The sequence below is a fragment of the Dendrobates tinctorius genome, unplaced genomic scaffold, assembly GCF_039654945.1.
Source record: "Dendrobates tinctorius isolate UK_male_01 unplaced genomic scaffold, ASM3965494v1 ptg000127l, whole genome shotgun sequence".
In the NCBI taxonomy this organism is placed as follows: domain Eukaryota; kingdom Metazoa; phylum Chordata; class Amphibia; order Anura; family Dendrobatidae; genus Dendrobates; species Dendrobates tinctorius.
In genome coordinates this window covers 14,145,743-14,164,010 of record NW_027361795.1, presented here as the reverse complement: position 1 = coordinate 14,164,010, position 18,268 = coordinate 14,145,743, and the positions used below count along the sequence as shown (strand labels likewise).

The 18,268-nt window shown below is 42.1% G+C and overlaps 1 protein-coding gene across 3 annotated transcripts in view; it reads left to right on the top strand.

Moving 5' to 3' along the window:
• Positions 1–18,268, top strand: part of VEZF1 (vascular endothelial zinc finger 1) — a 127,305-nt gene that overhangs the window by 52,567 nt on the left and 56,470 nt on the right. For all 3 annotated transcript variants that reach the window (XM_073542532.1, XM_073542531.1, XM_073542530.1), the window contains exon 2: positions 16,046–16,770. In XM_073542532.1, the coding sequence (XP_073398633.1) occupies positions 16,163–16,770 (608 nt within the window). In that variant the 5' untranslated portion in view covers positions 16,046–16,162. The remainder of the gene's footprint in view (positions 1–16,045; positions 16,771–18,268) is intronic.

Genomic DNA, 18,268 nt, shown 5'->3' with positions numbered 1-18,268 from the left:
TGATGTTTTTGGCATTGAAATGGGCACTGTAGGTGTGTTTACTGTCCTCCACTCTCTGCCGACTTTGCTTCCCCATTGACTTGCATTGGGTTTCGTGTTTCAGTCGGCCTCCGACTTTTCCCTATAGTCGGCTGATTTCGTTCGACCCGACTTTTGCGAAAGTCTGGTTTCATGAAACCCGACTCGACCCTAGAAAAGGCAAAGTCGCTCATCTCTATTAGCTAACTGCCTAACTGCCACGACCAATCAGCGACAGTTGCTTAGTCGTCGTGGCAACACGGCCGCATTGCTTATTGTACAGGCACATTACAGCCGTTAAAGGCATCACTGCTACATTGCTCATTACACAGGCACAGTCCTGTACATATTCTGGAGTACAATACATTAGGTAACAGCAGAACAGTGACTGCAGCTCTGGATGTAACTTGCATACAATACATTAGGTGACAGCAGCTCTGGGTGTAACTGGAGTACAATACATTAAGTAAGAGCAGAACGGTGACTGCAGCTCTGGGTGTAACTGGACTACAATACATTAGATAACAGCAGAACAGTGACTGCAGATCAGGGTGTAACTGGAGTACACTACATTAGGTAACAGCAGAACAGTGACAGCAGCTCTGGGTGTAACTGGAGTACAATACATTAGATGTCCACAAGAAGAAGAAAGTTCGTTCAGCACACCGGCATAAATGAAAAAAACTTTATTAGGCTAATATGCCATATTAAAATGCAAAAAACACCTGACGCGTTTCTGGTGCACAAAGGCACCCTTAGTCATTTACCTATGAACGAACTTTCTTCTTCTTGTGGACATCTGCTGTGCTCACCAGCGAATTCGTGCACCCACCTGTGGATTAATGAACTCAGCCCAAAGTGGTTCTCATTTGGATGCGATGCAAGCTCCCAGTCCTCCCTCTCCTACAATACATTAGGTAACAGCAGAACAGTGACAGCCGCTCCGGGTGTAACAGGAGTATAATACACGAGATGGTGGCCTGATTATCGCATCGGGTATTCTAGAGTCTCTGTTAAAATAAAAAATAGTTATATACTCGCCTTCCGACGGCCCCCGGACTCTGTCCCTCCTCTCATCACGCTCCTGGCATCTTCCGGTCCCAGTAATGCTTAGCGAGAAGGGCCGGAGATGACGTCACTCTCGCGAGAGCGCGACGTCATCAGCGGTGTTTCGCGCTAAGCATTACTGGGACTGGAAGATGCCGGGAGCATGGTGAGAGGAGAGAAAGAGTCCGGGGGGCCGTCGGGAGGTGAGTATATCACTATTTTTTATTTTAACAGAGACTCTAGAATACCCGATGCGATAGAATCGGGCCACCATCTAGTGTGTGTGTGTATATATATTATTTAATTTTATTACTTTTACCTAACTAAGGGGTTGACAAAGGAGCGTTTGATTTACTATTGTTTATATTTTGATCACTTTGATAGACCCTATCACAGTGATCGAAATGAATCAATAGGACAAATTTCTTATTGTTGCCGGGTATCAGCGAGCAGATCTCAGCGGGCGCACTTCGCGCGTGCCCCCCATTTTCTTCCGGGGAGAAGACCTCAAGAGCCTGGGAGATAGAGCCAGAGGGTCCAGAGATGGCGGAGGTACCGGGTGGGCTTGGGGGCAGGGCTTCGGAGTCGGTGCTCATTTTGGTGGAGTCGGTATAAAATGGACCGACTCCTAAAATATATAATAAATTGGGTACAATAGTTCAATGCAGAATGTGCTGTATATTTTTTCATAGGAATTTGGGAAAGTTATGAAATGTCCTATAAATGGCTGTTCTATTCCTGATCTAAGGCTACATTCACACACAGCGTTTTTGCTACGTTTTTTGAGGATACGTTTTCAACTGCAAAAGCAGATCAGGTTTTTAAAAAAACCGCATCACCTGAAAGGTTTTTGAGCTCTTGGATGTTTTTAATAGCATAAGCAGATTAGAATAATGCCACACAAACTGACATGCTCATTCAGCCCAAAAACAGATCCTCACAAAACAATGTGTCTGAATGTCATATCTTGAAAACCATTGACTTTGCTGGGATGCCCAGAGTCACTGCATTTTACTGTAAAAAACGGATCCGTAAAAACGCTGTGTGTGATTCATGGCCGTACCCAGCGAGGGGCAGGGGGGGCTCCCCCCCCCCCCCCCCCCCCCAGAAGCAGGGGCACCCACCTATCAAAACTCATATGCTGCAGTGCTCCCATCCTGCACCGGCTCCAGACTGCAGGGGGCAATCTCCCCTCTTCTGTCCTGTCTTCTGCCGTCTTCACCAGAGAGAGGAGGGGGAGGGGTGCCTGCCCTGCACAGGATCCGATTCCTGGGCCCCGAGCTGGAGAAAGTGAGAAAGTTGTGCTCACGCTGCAGCTGGCAATAAGAGATAGTCTGGAAGAGGGACATGCTGGAAATCTGATTTGGCAAAGTGAGGAAATTGGTTATTGTCGCCAGAACCTCTAAAATTGATTCCATCTTGAAGAGACGTGCTGGGAAAGAGGCAATTGTCGATCAAGTCACTCGGTGGGGCAGCAATTAGTTAATGACTGAGCGATTGCTTGAACTGAAACCGTTTCTTATAGATATGGCGAACCCTCAGGTAACCCTAAATGAAGGTCAATGGACACAGGTGGCTGAATTGAAGGAATTGCTTAATCACCCATTTACTGTGACTAAAAAATTACAAGCTGAGGATTTAACTCCTGGCATTTTCATAAGGGAGTGGAAGAACTTGCTATTTTACCTGTCCCAAAGAGGAGGTTTAATCGCAGATGGCATTTCTACTTCAATGAAATAGAGAGAGACACAGCTATTGGGAAATAAAATTTTTCTGGCAGCTGTTTATGTGGACCCAAGTCATCGTATACTGCTTGATGATTAACAGCTTACTAAAGGAAAAGAAGCTCTGACTGAGGTAGCAGTTAGGATGAGTGGGCTACAGTAGGACTGCCAGGCGCAAGAGGACTCTGGTCCTGACAGAGCTACTGCTGCCATATCTTCATCCTCATCGATGAGGAGTTTGACTTTGACAAGTATTTGGATGACATGGAGCAGGCAAAGCGTTGCCGCAAGGAAAAAGACTTCACTTCGTCTCCTATAGCAAGCAAATTGACCATATTTCAGCAAAATGTTTCACTTGCTCTCAAAGAAATAGAAAAATTCAACCGTTCATCAATACTGACTGTGCATGAGGCAATTCCTTTATACCCGGAAATTGTTAGAGATGTTGCCCATGTGGTTACGTCTTTTCCTCCAACCCATGTTAGTGTAGAGAGGTTGTTCTCTAGCCTTAAAATTATTAGGTCAGATTTGAGGTCATCTATGAAGGAGGATCTGATGGAGGCAATTCTATTTCTTAGCACAAATTCATAGACTGCACAAATGTTATTTAGTATGTTTTTGTTGAAAACTGTTTTTTGCCACTTACATAGTTTTACATAGTGTTATATACAATATATATGTAATCGATATTACATAGTGTATTACATGTTTACAATTTAGTACAGTTTTGTGTTCTAAAGTTGTATTCCAATATATATTATGTTCTATCTAAATAGCTTGATTATTGTATCATAAAAATGATGAAATGTCTGATGTTCACATAGTACTACAATAAATTTTTCACTCAAATATAAGCAATATATGTGGGAGTTGGAGTCGTGGAGTTGGTGTAAGGGAAATTTTGGAGTCGCAGGTTTGGCTTACCGACTCCACAGCCCTGCTTGGGGGGACCCAATTTCTCTATCCTCTGGTATGGTATGCTAGATCCTATCAGAGGAGAGTGAAATGAATGATAAATTGGACTTTTTTTTGTGATCGCCGTTAATCGGTGAATAACGGCAATCACAAGACTGGGGACGGTAAAAATAGACCCAAATCATGTAGCTGAGACCCTCGAGATTTTCCGACCCTGGGGGGCGCTATAACCTTATTTCTCAGCGCCGTTAAAAGGTTGGTCGGTAAGGTCTTAAGAATAGAGTTGAGTGAATTTCTACGAGTCCCTGTTATTCGGCAAGCTATAGCACTTACCGAATAAGCTACAGCGGGAACATGGATGCATGGAAGTGCGCCAGCTGATCGGTGCCTCAGCTGCATGTGTCGCGGCTGTGTCAGTCACAGCACATACATGGAGAGCCTGTGTGTTGGGCTGTCCATGCATGTGCTGTAGTGATAGACAAGGCGTGCACTCTGTGGATATGAGGTAGGTGCAAGCTGAACCTGGAACTTAGTCCAGACAGTCATCCAGTGAAGAGAAAACAGCTGCACTCTGTGAAATTTTGATTTTCAATGCAAAAAAAATTTTTTTTATTGAAGACACCACAGGGGAATAGTGCGTTGAGGTGCCTCAACGCACTATTCCCCTGTGGTGTCTTCAATAAAAATTTTTTTTGCATTGAAAAACATGCATGTGCTGTGACTGACACAGCCGCAACACATTCAGCTGTGGCGCCTGTCAGCTGATCAGCTGGACCGATCCATGTATCCAGGTTACTACTGTAGCTTATTCGGTCAGCTTTATAACTTGCCGAATAAGCAGAGACCCAAAGAAATTCGCTCAATTGAAGTTAAGAATACTTGCTTTAATAACAGACTCCACGACTCCAACATCATTTCCCTGATGGTGAGCACCTTGAACACCCAAGGTGCTTCACAGAAGTTTTATAACATAGAGCTGTGAAAATAAAATAAACACATTTTTCCCCACAGGAGAAAATGGGGTAACAGTAGAAAATGAACCCCAACATTTTTGCAATGTCTCCTGAGTGCGCCAATACCCTATATTGGGTCAAACTTGGCTTTTGCAGCACAGTGCAAAGCTTGGATGTGATGAAGCGCCATATAAGAGTTCAGATTTTGCTGGAATGGCTTGAAGGTGCCTCCATGTGTGACCTCATTTTACAAACTAAACCTCTCAATGAATTTATCTAAGGGTACACTGATCATATTGACCCCACTGGTGTGTCACACAATTTTATACCATTTGGGTGATGAAGAAACAATGACAGTTTTACAGCGAAAATGTTGTTTTGGCCTCAAATTTTTATAAGGGCTCATAGGAAAAATAGACCTCTGTTTGTTGTGTAATTTCTCCTTATTGCACCAATGCCCTACAATTTATCCTGATTGTGCCCATACCCTACATGTAATCGGGGACTACTTTTGAAGCACAGTAAAAAGCTCAGAGGCGAAGGACCACCATATTATAGTGCAGATTTTACTGTTATGGTTTGCGGGTGCAATGACCCACTAGGAGAGCCCCTGAGGTGCCAGAACAGCAGAATTCCTTGCCAAACATGTGGACTCGAAGTGTGTTTTAAGCATGCTGTGGGGCTAAGAATTGTAGGGGGCATTAGGATTTGGGAGTGCAGAATTTGCTGAAATTCTTTTGAGACAAGGAGCCATAGCGCTTTTCAAGTGGGCGGTTTATTGCGTTTCACATGTGGTAAAATTGATAACGCAATTTTATTCTTCAGGTCAGTATGATCACAGCGATACCACATTTATGACTTTTTATGCTTTTGCACAAGAAAAACTTTTATAGAAAAAATTATTTGCATCACTGAGGTATAACGTTTTAATTTTTGGATGGAGCTGTATGGCGGCTTGTTTTTTTTGTGGGACAAGACTTTCAGTCATCCCATATTTATTTACTTTTGTCTTTTTATTCCACTTTGCGTTTTACTACAATTTTGTTTCCAATGGAATGATGAAAAAGCGTTGTTTGCCACTTTTTAAAGAAAACTCTATTTTTTTTAATGGCGTTCACTGAAGGGATTAACTAGTGTGACACTTTATAGATCGGGTTGTTCCGGATGCGGCAATACCAAATGTGCACTTTTTTTTTCTTTTGATACATAAAAATGTGTAACAAAATTAAAAATAATAGTGTAATAATAAAAAAATTTATATTTTTTTTAATCTTTTACTCCAGGTTTAGTGCAGTACGATGCATTATACCGGCGCAGAAAGTTTCTTAGACTGTGCTTGAGCAGAAGCTTTCCGTATCTAGGTAACCTGGGGTTGTCATAACTACATCGAGTCACCATGGCAGCGATCAGGGGCGCCAATCTGAAGGCAGAGGGAGCTCCCGTCCCTCTTCATGCCTTATAAATGCTGCGATCGCTCTCAATCGTAGTATTTAGGCCGATAATCAGGGCTATTGCTGGCCACTAGCAGCGCCAAGCTCCTGCTTTGATCGGGCAGGAGGTGCTGATATTTCAACACCTCGTGTGCGATTATGCTGTGATCGGTCAGTGAGATTGACTGACCACTCACAGCGATCTGAGTGCAGAGACCGACTGTATGGGTCCTGCACCTCTTCCCTGGCTGCTCAGCTGTCATTGACCGTATTCTGCACTGAACTGGTCACTGTGTTTGCATGCAGTTCAAAGTCACGACGAGCGCATCAATGTGGGCAGAGTTTAGGGTTTCCAGTGTGATGCTAGTCACTTTTCATGGCCAAGCCATAAGTCGGAGTGGTCAAGGAGTGCAAGGTCAGAAGCCAGGAGGGTACATCATAAACAGAAGGAAGAGACAAAAGTGTGGGCCGGTAACATTCCGAGGTCAGAGTACCGGGAGGATAACTGATCAAAGCTGAAGGGGTTAAACAGGCGCATGGTCAGAACGAAGTCCAAGGTCAAGCATACAGAACTCGAGGCACAGGAAAGCACAAACCTCACAAGCTGAATGTACAGTACATCTGGCAGAGTTTTGGGAGACACAGCTCCGTAAAGAAGCATGGAAATTAACTGGAATCCTTGCAGATCTTTTTCTTGGTAGGATTTGAACACAGGTCTCCAGCACTGCAAAGTATCGGCTCACCGGCTTTCCTTTTGCAACAAATTCTGTGACTTTTTGTAATGTGTGGTAGTCCAACCCAAGCTGATCTTATGCATGCCAAAAAGACAATTTGTGTGACTGTTTGCAAAAAAAGTCGCCAAAAATGTCAATAGCAAAAAGAGACATTTTTTGCAAAAAAAATATCATGAACTGCGTGCACCGTTTTAAAGAATTTGGTGCAAAAACATCAATGAGTACCATAAGACAAAAAAGTTATTTAAAACATTGGTCCAACTTACATTTTTTTTTTAATTGCATATATCACCAAGATCTGGTGCAAGCAGTCACTCCTTAGGTATGTGCGTGCATAGTAAGGTCTGGATGAAGAAGACTGGCGCAATCTAAACACTTTTTCAGTCTTTTCCACTCAGACCTTACTGTTCATGCACTAACACATGCAATGATCATCTTTAGTGCTTACAAGTAGAGATGAGCGACTTTGCCTTTTTTAGGGTCGAGTCGGGTTTCATGGCCAACTATCGTGAAAAGTCGAAGGTCCGACTGAAACACGAAACCCAATGCAAGTCAATGGGGAAGCAAAGTCGGCAGGGAGTGGAGGACAGGAAACGCACCAACATTCCGGACCGCTTTTTTAAAGTGCGCAAAATCTCTCTCCCTCTCCCTCTCCACCCCCGGACGCTGCACATGTCATCTCGTTGCCCACAGTGTACGTCCTTGCTGATTGGCTGAAAAAGTCACGTGCAATGTGCAAGCATTCTAGGAAATCCAACTTTGGCGCTCGTTTTGTTGACCGCATGGCCGACTTCACGCTGTGGTCGGGTTTCGGTCGGCGAAACCCGACTTTGCCATAAGTCGGTGACTTATGATTCTGGCCGACTTGTTTCACTCAGCTCTACTTACAAGCACTTTCATATTGAGCTTATAAGCTCTGTCCTGAGTTTGAACAGGATCACTGATTTGTGCTGTTAGCTTCTAATTCTGCCCAGATTTATTTACCACTGAACTTCCCATGCTACAGAGGCAAAACTGCTCCGAATATATATCCATCGGGATAGGGCAACTGGGCCATCAGGGCAGCGATGCTGCTAGAATGAACTGTCATTCAATTAGTGCCTGCTCCCCCAGCAATCTCTAAGCTCCTGCTCTAGAAGATGGGAATAACACTTTAAAGGGAATCTGTCACCCTTTTTTTGGACCATTAGCTGCCGGCACCGACATCAGGAGCTTATCTACAGCATTCTGCAACGCTGTAGATAAGCTCCCGATGTAACCTGAAAGATAAGAAAAACACGTTAGATTATACTCATCGGGGGGGGGGGGGAGGGGGGGGCGCGGTATTATTATTAGTACTTATTTTCCCCACTGTATATGATCTTTGAAAAATGATGCTAACCTAAAGTAATTAATAAATAACATTTACCATATGACTATTTTGTGAGGTCTGTCTATCTGGTTTAAAAATATAAGTATTCAAAGTTTGTTAATTTTTTGAAATGTCTCAAGACATTCTTGTTAAATCAGGGATCTCAAACAGAAGGCCAAAATTAAAAGCTTGGACAACATTGTGGGCCAACCTTGATAATTATGAAAAAAAAAAAAAAAGTCTACAATTGAGTTTCCTTATTAAATATAACGATGAACCTTTTCATATGGAAACCAACTTTAAAGGGGTTGTTCCAGGAACAAAGTACATTTTAATTAATCTTCAAATAAAATATTGGTATACAATAATATATTATATTATGTTAGAGCAGTAATAATATGGTGTAATGGCCTATTTTAATTATGTAATGCCAAAGGATAAAAAACCTTGAATAGTAAAGTATGCCAACAAAAGTGCCCACCTACCACAAACCGTATGATATCCCTAAAGTGAATTCATTCTTCCACAATATCCTCCTGAAGCAGGGTATAATGACCCTACTGTACCCCATCCACTCCCTCATCCCCCCGGCAAAGTATGGTGACCCAATAACAGTATGATTGCCCAACTGTAATCCTTACACCTCCCTCCACACAGTAAAATGGCCCCTACATACTCCTCCATACAGTATAATGGGCCCCACGTAGTGCTCCCTACAGCATAATCCCACAAAAAGGACTCCTTACAATTGAACGGCCCCATAAAAAGTGCTCCATACAGTATATTTGGCCCCACATAGTGCTCCATACAGTATAATGGACCACACATTAAAAAAAATGTTTTCACCTACATAATATAGATTACAAGGGCACCTCAGAAGATAAATGACAAAATCAGAAGAGCATGTTAAAAAATAATTAATTTTATACGATTTCTCTATGCTGTGTGGATCTTGAAAGGTATTACCTTTCTCCATATGAGAGCAATTGACACAGTTTAGGCAAGGGAATGAGCCTAATCTAGTTTTCCCTGTCACTGTGGTCTGTGCATTTTTCTTTTGCGTGCCTATATCTGAATGAACTAATATGTCTTTAATATTTCTGGCACGTTTATATGAAATTAATGGAGGGGACTTAAATTCTATAGTTTCTGGGTGACATTTACCCAACATTGGCCAATGTTTTTTTTATTATCCCGACAATGGAGACACTTTCTTCACAAAACCTGGTTACAAACGGAATTCTACATTCTATATTTCTATTTCGTTTTTTCTGGAGGAGTAGGTCTCTACGTGATGTATTTAGAACCTTTAACTTGCACCCATCCAACAATTTGACAGGATAATTCCTTTGTCTAAACTTAGTAATCATTTTGTCCAATGAAATATTCAAAGTCTCCTGTTCACTTACAATGCGTAATAGTTGACTAAAAGGAAGAGACTCAATCATCCTTCTCGGATGGTGACTATCAAATAGAAGCAAATTATTTTTATCTGTGGGTTTCACAAATAATTCAGTTATCAACCTAACATCTTTCCTCTTGATTAAAACATCCAGAAACTGAATCTCCGTTTCTGAATGCACCAAGGTAAACTTGATGTCATCATTAATAGCATTAAGAAAGATATGAAAATCCTCCAATTCAATCAAAGTGCCAGTCCAAAGAAGGAGGACATCATCTATATAATGCCACCATCCCAGTACATGACCAAAATGGTGGGACACATAGATGAAGTCCTCCTCCAAAGCCGCCATAACTAAATTCTCGTAGGCGGGCGCCATATTGGCACCCATGGCCGTCCCCTTCATTTGCATAAAATAGTCATCCCCAAAAAGGAAATAGCTATTGTATAGCATCAATTTCAATAATTCCAATAGAAAATTTTTTTGTTCTGATGTAAACTCCATTTTTAAAAGTCCTCTTTCCACAGATTTAAGACCCAAACTATGACCAATAGATGTGTATAATGATACTACATCAAATGATGCAAGTATCACCCTTCCTTTTAATTGTATATTATTTAATTTACACAGAATATCAGTCGTATCTAAAATGAATGATTTGGTTTGTCGACTCAAAGGACTCAATATTTTGAGAAAGGTCTGCACCCTTTTTGGACCGAAACGTTGCACTGAATGGGCACATAGCCCTATGGGCTGAATAAAACACCTTTATATTTTCTTAAGGAGTGCTGCTTTCCATTTTTCTTATGGATGTCTTAAAGGTTTGGTATATACCTGAGAGCATGCACCCTCTTTTCTCCTTTTTTCATCTGTGCTGCTTTTTTATTTTTTCATTGCTTTTGTCAGTGGAGTTTTAGTCTTCCAATTAGAAAATGTCCAGACCTGAATAAGTAAGATGATTTGTTCTTTATTGATCATGCCGGCATGGAGAGAAAATGACGGCCGCACCAGATGTGAGCAGTTGCCTGTCTGCCCCAATACAGATTCTTTGATTTTTAATAGAACAAGAGAAGGGCGTTCAAAATACAAAGTTTGCAAAATATTACGTATGTTGGAATATGCTTAACTGTCAGCAGTCCTTATCTACATTACCAGAGAAGTAAAAGGGATGACCCCTTTATTAGGAAAGCCAGCTAGCATTCACAAAAGTTACACCCATGTCTTCACAAAACGTCAGCTGAATAGAGTTTCTAAGTCTAGAAACTTAAATGTCATACATGCAATCATATACAGTATACAGTGTCTACAAGTAGTATTCAACCCCCTGCAGATTTAGCAGGTTTACACATTCGGAATTAACTTGACATTGTGACATTTGGACTGTAGATCAGCCTGGAAGTGTGAAATGCACTGCAGCAAAAAAGAATGTTATTTCTTTGTTTAATTTTTTTTTAAATTGTGAAAAGTTTATTCAGAGGGTCATTTATTATTCAACCCCTCAAACCACCAGAATTCTGTTTGGTTCCCCTAAAGTATTAAGAAGTATTTCAGGCACAAAGAACAATGAGCTTCACATGTTTGGATTAATTATCTCTTTTTCCAGCCTTTTCTGACTATTTAAGACCCTCCCCAAACTTGTGAACAGCACTCATACATGGTCAACATGGGAAAGACAAAGGAGCATTCCAAGGCCATCAGAGACAAGATCGTGGAGGGTCACAAGGCTGGCAAGGGGTACAAAACCCTTTCCAAGGAGTTGGGCCTACCTGTCTCCACTGTTGGGAGCATCATCCGGAAGTGGAAGGCTTATGGAACTACTGTTAGCCTTCCACGGCCTGGACAGCCTTTGAAAGTTTCCTCCCGTGCCGAGGCCAGGCTTGTCCGAAGAGTCAAGGCTAACCCAAGGACAACAAGGAAGGAGCTCCGGGAAGATCTCATGGCAGTGGGGACATTGGTTTCAGTCAATACCATAAGTAACGTACTCCACCGCAATGGTCTCCGTTCCAGACGAGCCCGTAAGGTACCTTTACTTTCAAAGCGTCATGTCAAGGCTCGTCTACAGTTTGCTCATGATCACTTGGAGGACTCTGAGACAGACTGGTTCAAGGTTCTCTGGTCTGATGAGACCAAGATCGAGATCTTTGGTGCCAACCACACACGTGACGTTTGGAGACTGGATGGCACTGCATACGACACCAAGAATACCATCCCTACAGTCAAGCATGGTGGTGGCAGCATCATGCTGTGGGGCTGTTTCTCAGCCAAGGGGCCTGGCCATCTGGTCCGCATCCATGGGAAGATGGATAGCACGGCCTACCTGGAGATTTTGGCCAAGAACCTTCGCTTCTCCATCAAGGATCTTAAGATGGGTCGTCATTTCATCTTCCAACAAGACAACGACCCAAAGCACACAGCCAAGAAAGCCAAGGCCTGGTTCAAGAGGGAAAAAATCAAGGTGTTGGAGTGGAATAGTCAGTCTCCTGACCTTAACCCAATTGAAAACTTGTGGAAGGAGCTCAAGATTAAAGTCCACATGAGACACCCAAAGAACCTAGATAACTTGGAGAAGATCTGCATGGAGGAGTGGGCCAAGGTAACTCCAGAGACCTGTGCCGGCCTGATCAGGTCTTATAAAAGACGATTATTAGCTGTAATTGCAAACAAGGGTTATTCCACAAAATATTAAACCTAGGGGTTGAATAATAATTGACCCACACTTTTATGTTTAAAATTTATTAAAATTTAACTGAGCAACATAACTTTTTGGTTTGTAAGATTTATGCATCTGTTAATAAATCCTGCTCTTGTGTGAAGTTTGAAGGCTCTAACTTATATGCATCTTATCAAACCTGCTAAATCTGCAGGGGGTTGAATACTACTTGTAGGCACTGTATATAGGACCCCTTCTTTTGATATCACCTTCTTCTTGCATCCGCTGGACTTGAGTTTTTATATAGTTTCTGCTTGAATATCTTTACAGGATGTCAGAATAGCCTCCCAGAGATGTTGGTTTGATGTGAACTGCCTCCCACAATCATAGATGTTTTGCTTGAGGATACTTCAAAGGTTCTCAACAGGGCTGAGGTCATTGGAGGATGGCTGCCACACCATGAGTTTCTTCCCTTGTATGCCCATAGCAGCCATTGACTCTGAGGTATTCTTTGCTGCATCAGATTGTGCATTATTATGCATGAAGATGAGTTTGCAACATGGTGCGATTTTTTTCTTTTCTTTATGTACCATGGAAGAAAGTGTTCAGTCAGAAACTCAATATACTTTGTCATTTTCACACCATTAGGGACCCTTAGGGGACCTACCAGCTCTGTTCCCATGCTTCTGGCCCAAAGCAAGACTGCCACCTTCTTGCTGATGTCGTATCCATGCTGGGACATGGTGGCAATCTACTACTCCATCCATCTGGACCATTAAGAGTTACAAGGGACTCATAAGTAAACAATACTGTTATTAAGTTAGTCCTCATATGTCTGGGCCCAATACAGCTGTTTCTCTTTGTGAGTACTGTTTAGGCATGGCCGATTAGTAGGTTTGTGCACAACTGCAAGTTTCTCTCGAAGATCCTAAATCTTGAGTTTGCGGGACTCTTTAGGCACCAGAAAGTTGAAAAACCTGTTTGCGGCTTTTAATGATATTTTACCAGCTGCTCTCTACATCTGATGAATTTCTGTCAGAAACTTTCCTCATAATGCTTTTATTTGCACCACAAACCCTTCTGTGCTCTCAGCCACAAATCTCTTCGTAGGAAGATCACACTTAAAAGTTTTCTTGAAATATCTAATGTTCTCATACATTGTTCAAATCATTAAACTATTTGACGCTTTTTGGCAGCAGAGAGATCCATTTTCTTTCCCATATTTTTTCCTGCTTAAAAATGTGGAAGGTCCTCCTAAGGCTATGTGCGCATGTTGCGGAAATTTCTACATAGATTCTGCATCTCTTGGCAGAAAACAGTGGAAACTCTGTGCGGTTTTTGTGCGGATTTCATGCGGTTTTGATGCGGATTTAGATGTGGCTTTGTCTGCGAATTTGTTAGCTCAATAAAGATGTACTACTGTAAAAAAAAAAAATTGCCATTTTCAAGTCCTACCTCCATTGTTGATGCGTTTCAATCAAGATTGGCTCTATTTTTGATTCTCCGTCCACACACTCTTCCTCCTACTGATATATTTGCATTTTAAAAATCCACTGCGTTTTTTCCACTAAATCCGCAAACATTTTTACACCTGTGGATTTGTTGCAGATTTGAGTGCCTCAATGGGGGAAAAGTGCTGCAGATCCGCAAAAATAATTGACATGCTGTGAAAAATAAAACGCGAATCAGGACGGAATTTTCCACAGCATGTGCACACCAATTGTAGATTCCCATTGATTAACCTTGCTTGAGCGATCATTTTCTTGATTAGGTGCATTTCTGCTCCTGTCTTCTTCCTGGGCGGTCACATGGTACCTCTCATTAAAGTCATGAATATGCTCTCCACCCCTATGGGAGTGGAGAGGCGTCCATATTCATGACTTTAATGAGCGGTGTCACATTACCGCACAGGAAGAAGACAGGAGGAGAGATGCAGACGCCGGGACTGAGATGTAGCAGAGCCGGATATGCCGACGCCAGGAGGGTGAGTATGATGTCTCCTGCTCCCCCTCCCCCCCAGCTTCCTTCCGTATGACTCGTGTATAAGCAGAGAGGGTCTTTTTCAGCCCAAAAAAGGGGCTAAAAAACTTTGCTTATACACACATGTATATACTGTAATTAACAATAAACACCTGCAAAGGCTTCCTGAGCATTTAAAAAGGTCCCTTAGTCTGTTTCGGTAGGCTCCACAATCATGGGGAAGACTGCTGACTTGACAGATATCCAGAAGGCAGTCATGGACACACTCCACAAGGAGGGTAAGCCACAAATGGTCATTGCTAAAGAAGCTGACTGTTCAGAGTGCTGTATCTAAGCATATTAATGGAAAGTTGAGTGGAAGGAAAAAGTGTGGTAGAAAAAGGTGCACAAGCAACTGGGATAACCACAGCCTTGAAAAGATTGTTAAGAAAAGGCCAAAATTTGGGGGAGATTCACAAGGAGTGGACTGCTGCTGGAGTCATTGCTTCAAGAGCCACTACACACAGATGTATCCAGGACATGGGTTACAAGTGTCACATTCCTTGTGTCAAGCCACTCATAACAAATAGATAACACCAGAAGCGTCTTACCTGGGCCAAGCAGAAAAAGAACTGGACTGTTGTCAGTGGTCCAAGGTGTTGTTTTCAGATGAAAGTAAATTTTGCATTTCATTTGGAAATCAAGGTCCCAGAGTCTGTAGGGAGAGTGGAGAGGCACACAATCCAAGCTGCTTGAGGTGTAGTGTAAAGTTTCCACAATCGGTGATGGTTTGGGGAGCCAGGTCATCTGCTGGTGTAGGTCCACTATGTTTTATGAAGACTACAAAGTCAGTGCAGTCGAGGAAATTTTATAGCACTTCATGCTTCCCTCTACCGAGAAGCTTTTTTGGAGGTAGAAATGTAATTCTCCAGCAGGACTTGGCATCTGTCCACACTGCCAAAAGTACCATTAGCTGGTTTGAAAACAACAGTATCACTGTGCTTGATTGGAGAGCAAAATCGCCTGACCTTAACCCCATAGAGAATTTATGGGGTATTGTCAAGAGGAAGATGAGAGACACCAGACCCAACAATGCAGACGAGCTGAAGACTGCTATCAAAGCAACCTGGTCTTCCATAATACCTCAGCAGTGCCACAGGCTGATCTCCTTCATGCCACACCACAATGATGCTGTAATTGATGCAAAAGGAGCCCCGAAGTATTGAGTACATTTATTGAATATACATTTCAGTAGGCCAACATTTCGGATTTTAAAATCATTTTTCAAGCTGGTGTTATAAAGTATTCTAAGTTACTGACTTAATGACTTTTGGGTTTTCATTGGCTATAAGCCATAATCATCAACATTAACAGAAATAAACACTTGAAATAGATCACTCTGTTTGTAGTGTCCCTATATAAGAGTTTCACTTTTTGTATTGAAAAACTTCAATAAATTAACTTTGATGATATTCCAATTTTGTAAGACGCACCTGTAATTTGAAACTGTGTGTGTGTATATTAATAATCTTTATTTTTTTTTTTAATAACAATCTTTATTTTTATATAGCGCTAACATATTCCGCAGCACTTTACAGTTTGCACAGATTTTCATCACTGGCCCTGATGGGGCTCGCAATCTAAATTCCCTATCAGTATGTCTTTGGAATGTGGGAGGAAACCCACGCAAACACGGGGAGAACATACAAACTCCTTGCAGATGTTGTCCTTGGTGGGATTTGAACCCAGCATATATAATATATTCGTGAATTATTCTGTCAATGTATGCTGATGACTATATTCTTTTATTCAAGCTACTTAGTAATATTTGTTTTTGTGTTTTTTTTCTTATTTGTTTTAGGCTCATGAAGCTTCACACCACCACCACCATCATCATCATCATCACCAACAGCAGGTTGCTCAAAATAGCTTGCTGCCTCTTTTGGGAGCTCCAGTTGAACCTCCTGATGAAAAGCCTATGCTACCTATACCAATAACACAGAAACCTCAGCCCCAGCCTTCATCAGAACCTATAAAAGAGGTTGTAATAAAGAAAGAAAAAAACAAAACTTCCTTTATTTGTACATATTGCAGCAAAGCCTTTAGGGACAGTTACCATTTAAGACGCCATGAATCCTGCCACACAGGAATTAAGCTGGTGTCACGGCCAAAGAAAACACAGACTACTCCGGTCGTGCCGCTTATATCTACTATTGCTGGAGACAATAGCAGAACATCCTTGGTTTCAACAATTGCAGGCATACTGTCGACTGTTACAACATCATCTTCAACTACAATTCCTAGTGCCAGCACAAGTATCCCAACTATGCCTGTCACTCAGCCAGTGAAGAAGCCGAGCAAACCTGTTAAGAAAAACCATGCATGTGAAATGTGTGGGAAGGCTTTCAGGGATGTTTATCATCTAAATAGACACAAGTTGTCCCATTCAGATGAGAAACCTTTCGAGTGCCCAGTTTGCAATCAGCGTTTCAAAAGAAAGGACCGAATGACCTACCATGTGAGATCTCATGAAGGAGGGATTACCAAGCCCTACACATGTAGTGTTTGTGGGAAAGGGTTTTCAAGGTATGTCCATACCTGTAGTTAACTTTTTTTTTATACTGTATATGTGCGTTGCATGGAAGCAGCTCAGGAGCAGAGCCTGCACGATACCCAGCAAATGCTAGCTGGATTATACTATGGGAAGTAGCATAGTGTAGCTGTACAGTCTGAAATGTGCATGGAGGGAAGAGGTTATTGTCACAGATAAGGTGTGAAGAAGCCAGCATAGAACTCGGGGAGTCACCTAGGCAGAGCATAAACCATGGCGTAACCTTGCAAAGCCCTCAAACAAAACATCAGACTTGGTAAGGGGGCTGGCGTGCTATGAGAAAGCCACAGCCCTTGATCTGTTCTGGCATTGAAGGAGGCATCTTCGGGCAACTGGCTTGTATTAAAAAGTTAGCAGCAGACTACGGTGCCTGACCTGTGATGTGGCAGGCTAGATTGGAGGGTCATAGTGAATAGTTCTGAGTAGCAGATTCTGTGACAATTGAAAGCAAAAGTACTGCTATGGATTTGAGCTTTATAGTTTTTGAAACTTTGTTGATATGAATACATTTGTCACTCCGGAGTATCTCTTTAAAGCCAACCTGTCACCAGGTTTGGCCAATATGAGGTATGGCCACTATCTTTCAGGCCTTATATACAGCATTCTATAATACTGAATATCTGCCCCTGACCTGGAAGAGAAGAAAAAGCTTTTATTATACTCGCCTGTAGGGCAGTCCGGTCCGAGGGGTATCTATGTTCTTGGTCCGACGTCTCCAGTCTTATGATTGCCGCCCTCTTCCTTGCTTCATGTGGATGACTCGTCCTTACTTCATCCACACAGTCTTCCCGGCATTGCGCTCCTGCACAGGCGTACTTCTCTGCCCTGTTGAGGACAGAGCAAAGTACTGCAGTGCACAGATTCCTGGAAAGGTCAAATGACAGAGTACACCTGCACAGGAACACAATGCAGGGAAGACTGGATGACCTAAGGACGCGCCATTCACACGAAGAATGGAAGGTGGCTATCGTAAGATGATTAGTGGTGCCAGACGAAGAACATCGACACCTCTCGGACTGGACCACCCAGCAGGTGAGTATAATAAAAGCTCTTTTTCTGCTCTTACAGGTCGGATTGGAGGCAGATAGACAGCATTATAGAATGCTGTATATCAGCCCTGAAAGGTGGTGTTCCTACCTCATATCAGCCAAATCTGGTGACAGGTTCCCTTTAAAGTTTATAATGTTTTTTATATACTCAACCTAGAACCTTTTGTTATATCTTGATAAGTTAACATATTACGTACATTGCCTTGCGAAAGTATTCGCCTCCCTGGATCTTTTCAACCTTTTCCCACATATCATGTTTCAAACATAAAGATACCAAATGTAAATTTTTGAAGAATCAACAACAAGTGGGACACAATTGTGACATTGAACGAAATTTATTGGTTATTTTAAATTTTTCTGGGAATTCAAAAACTGAAAAAAGTGGGGCGTGCAATAATATTCGGCCCCTTTAACTTAATACTTT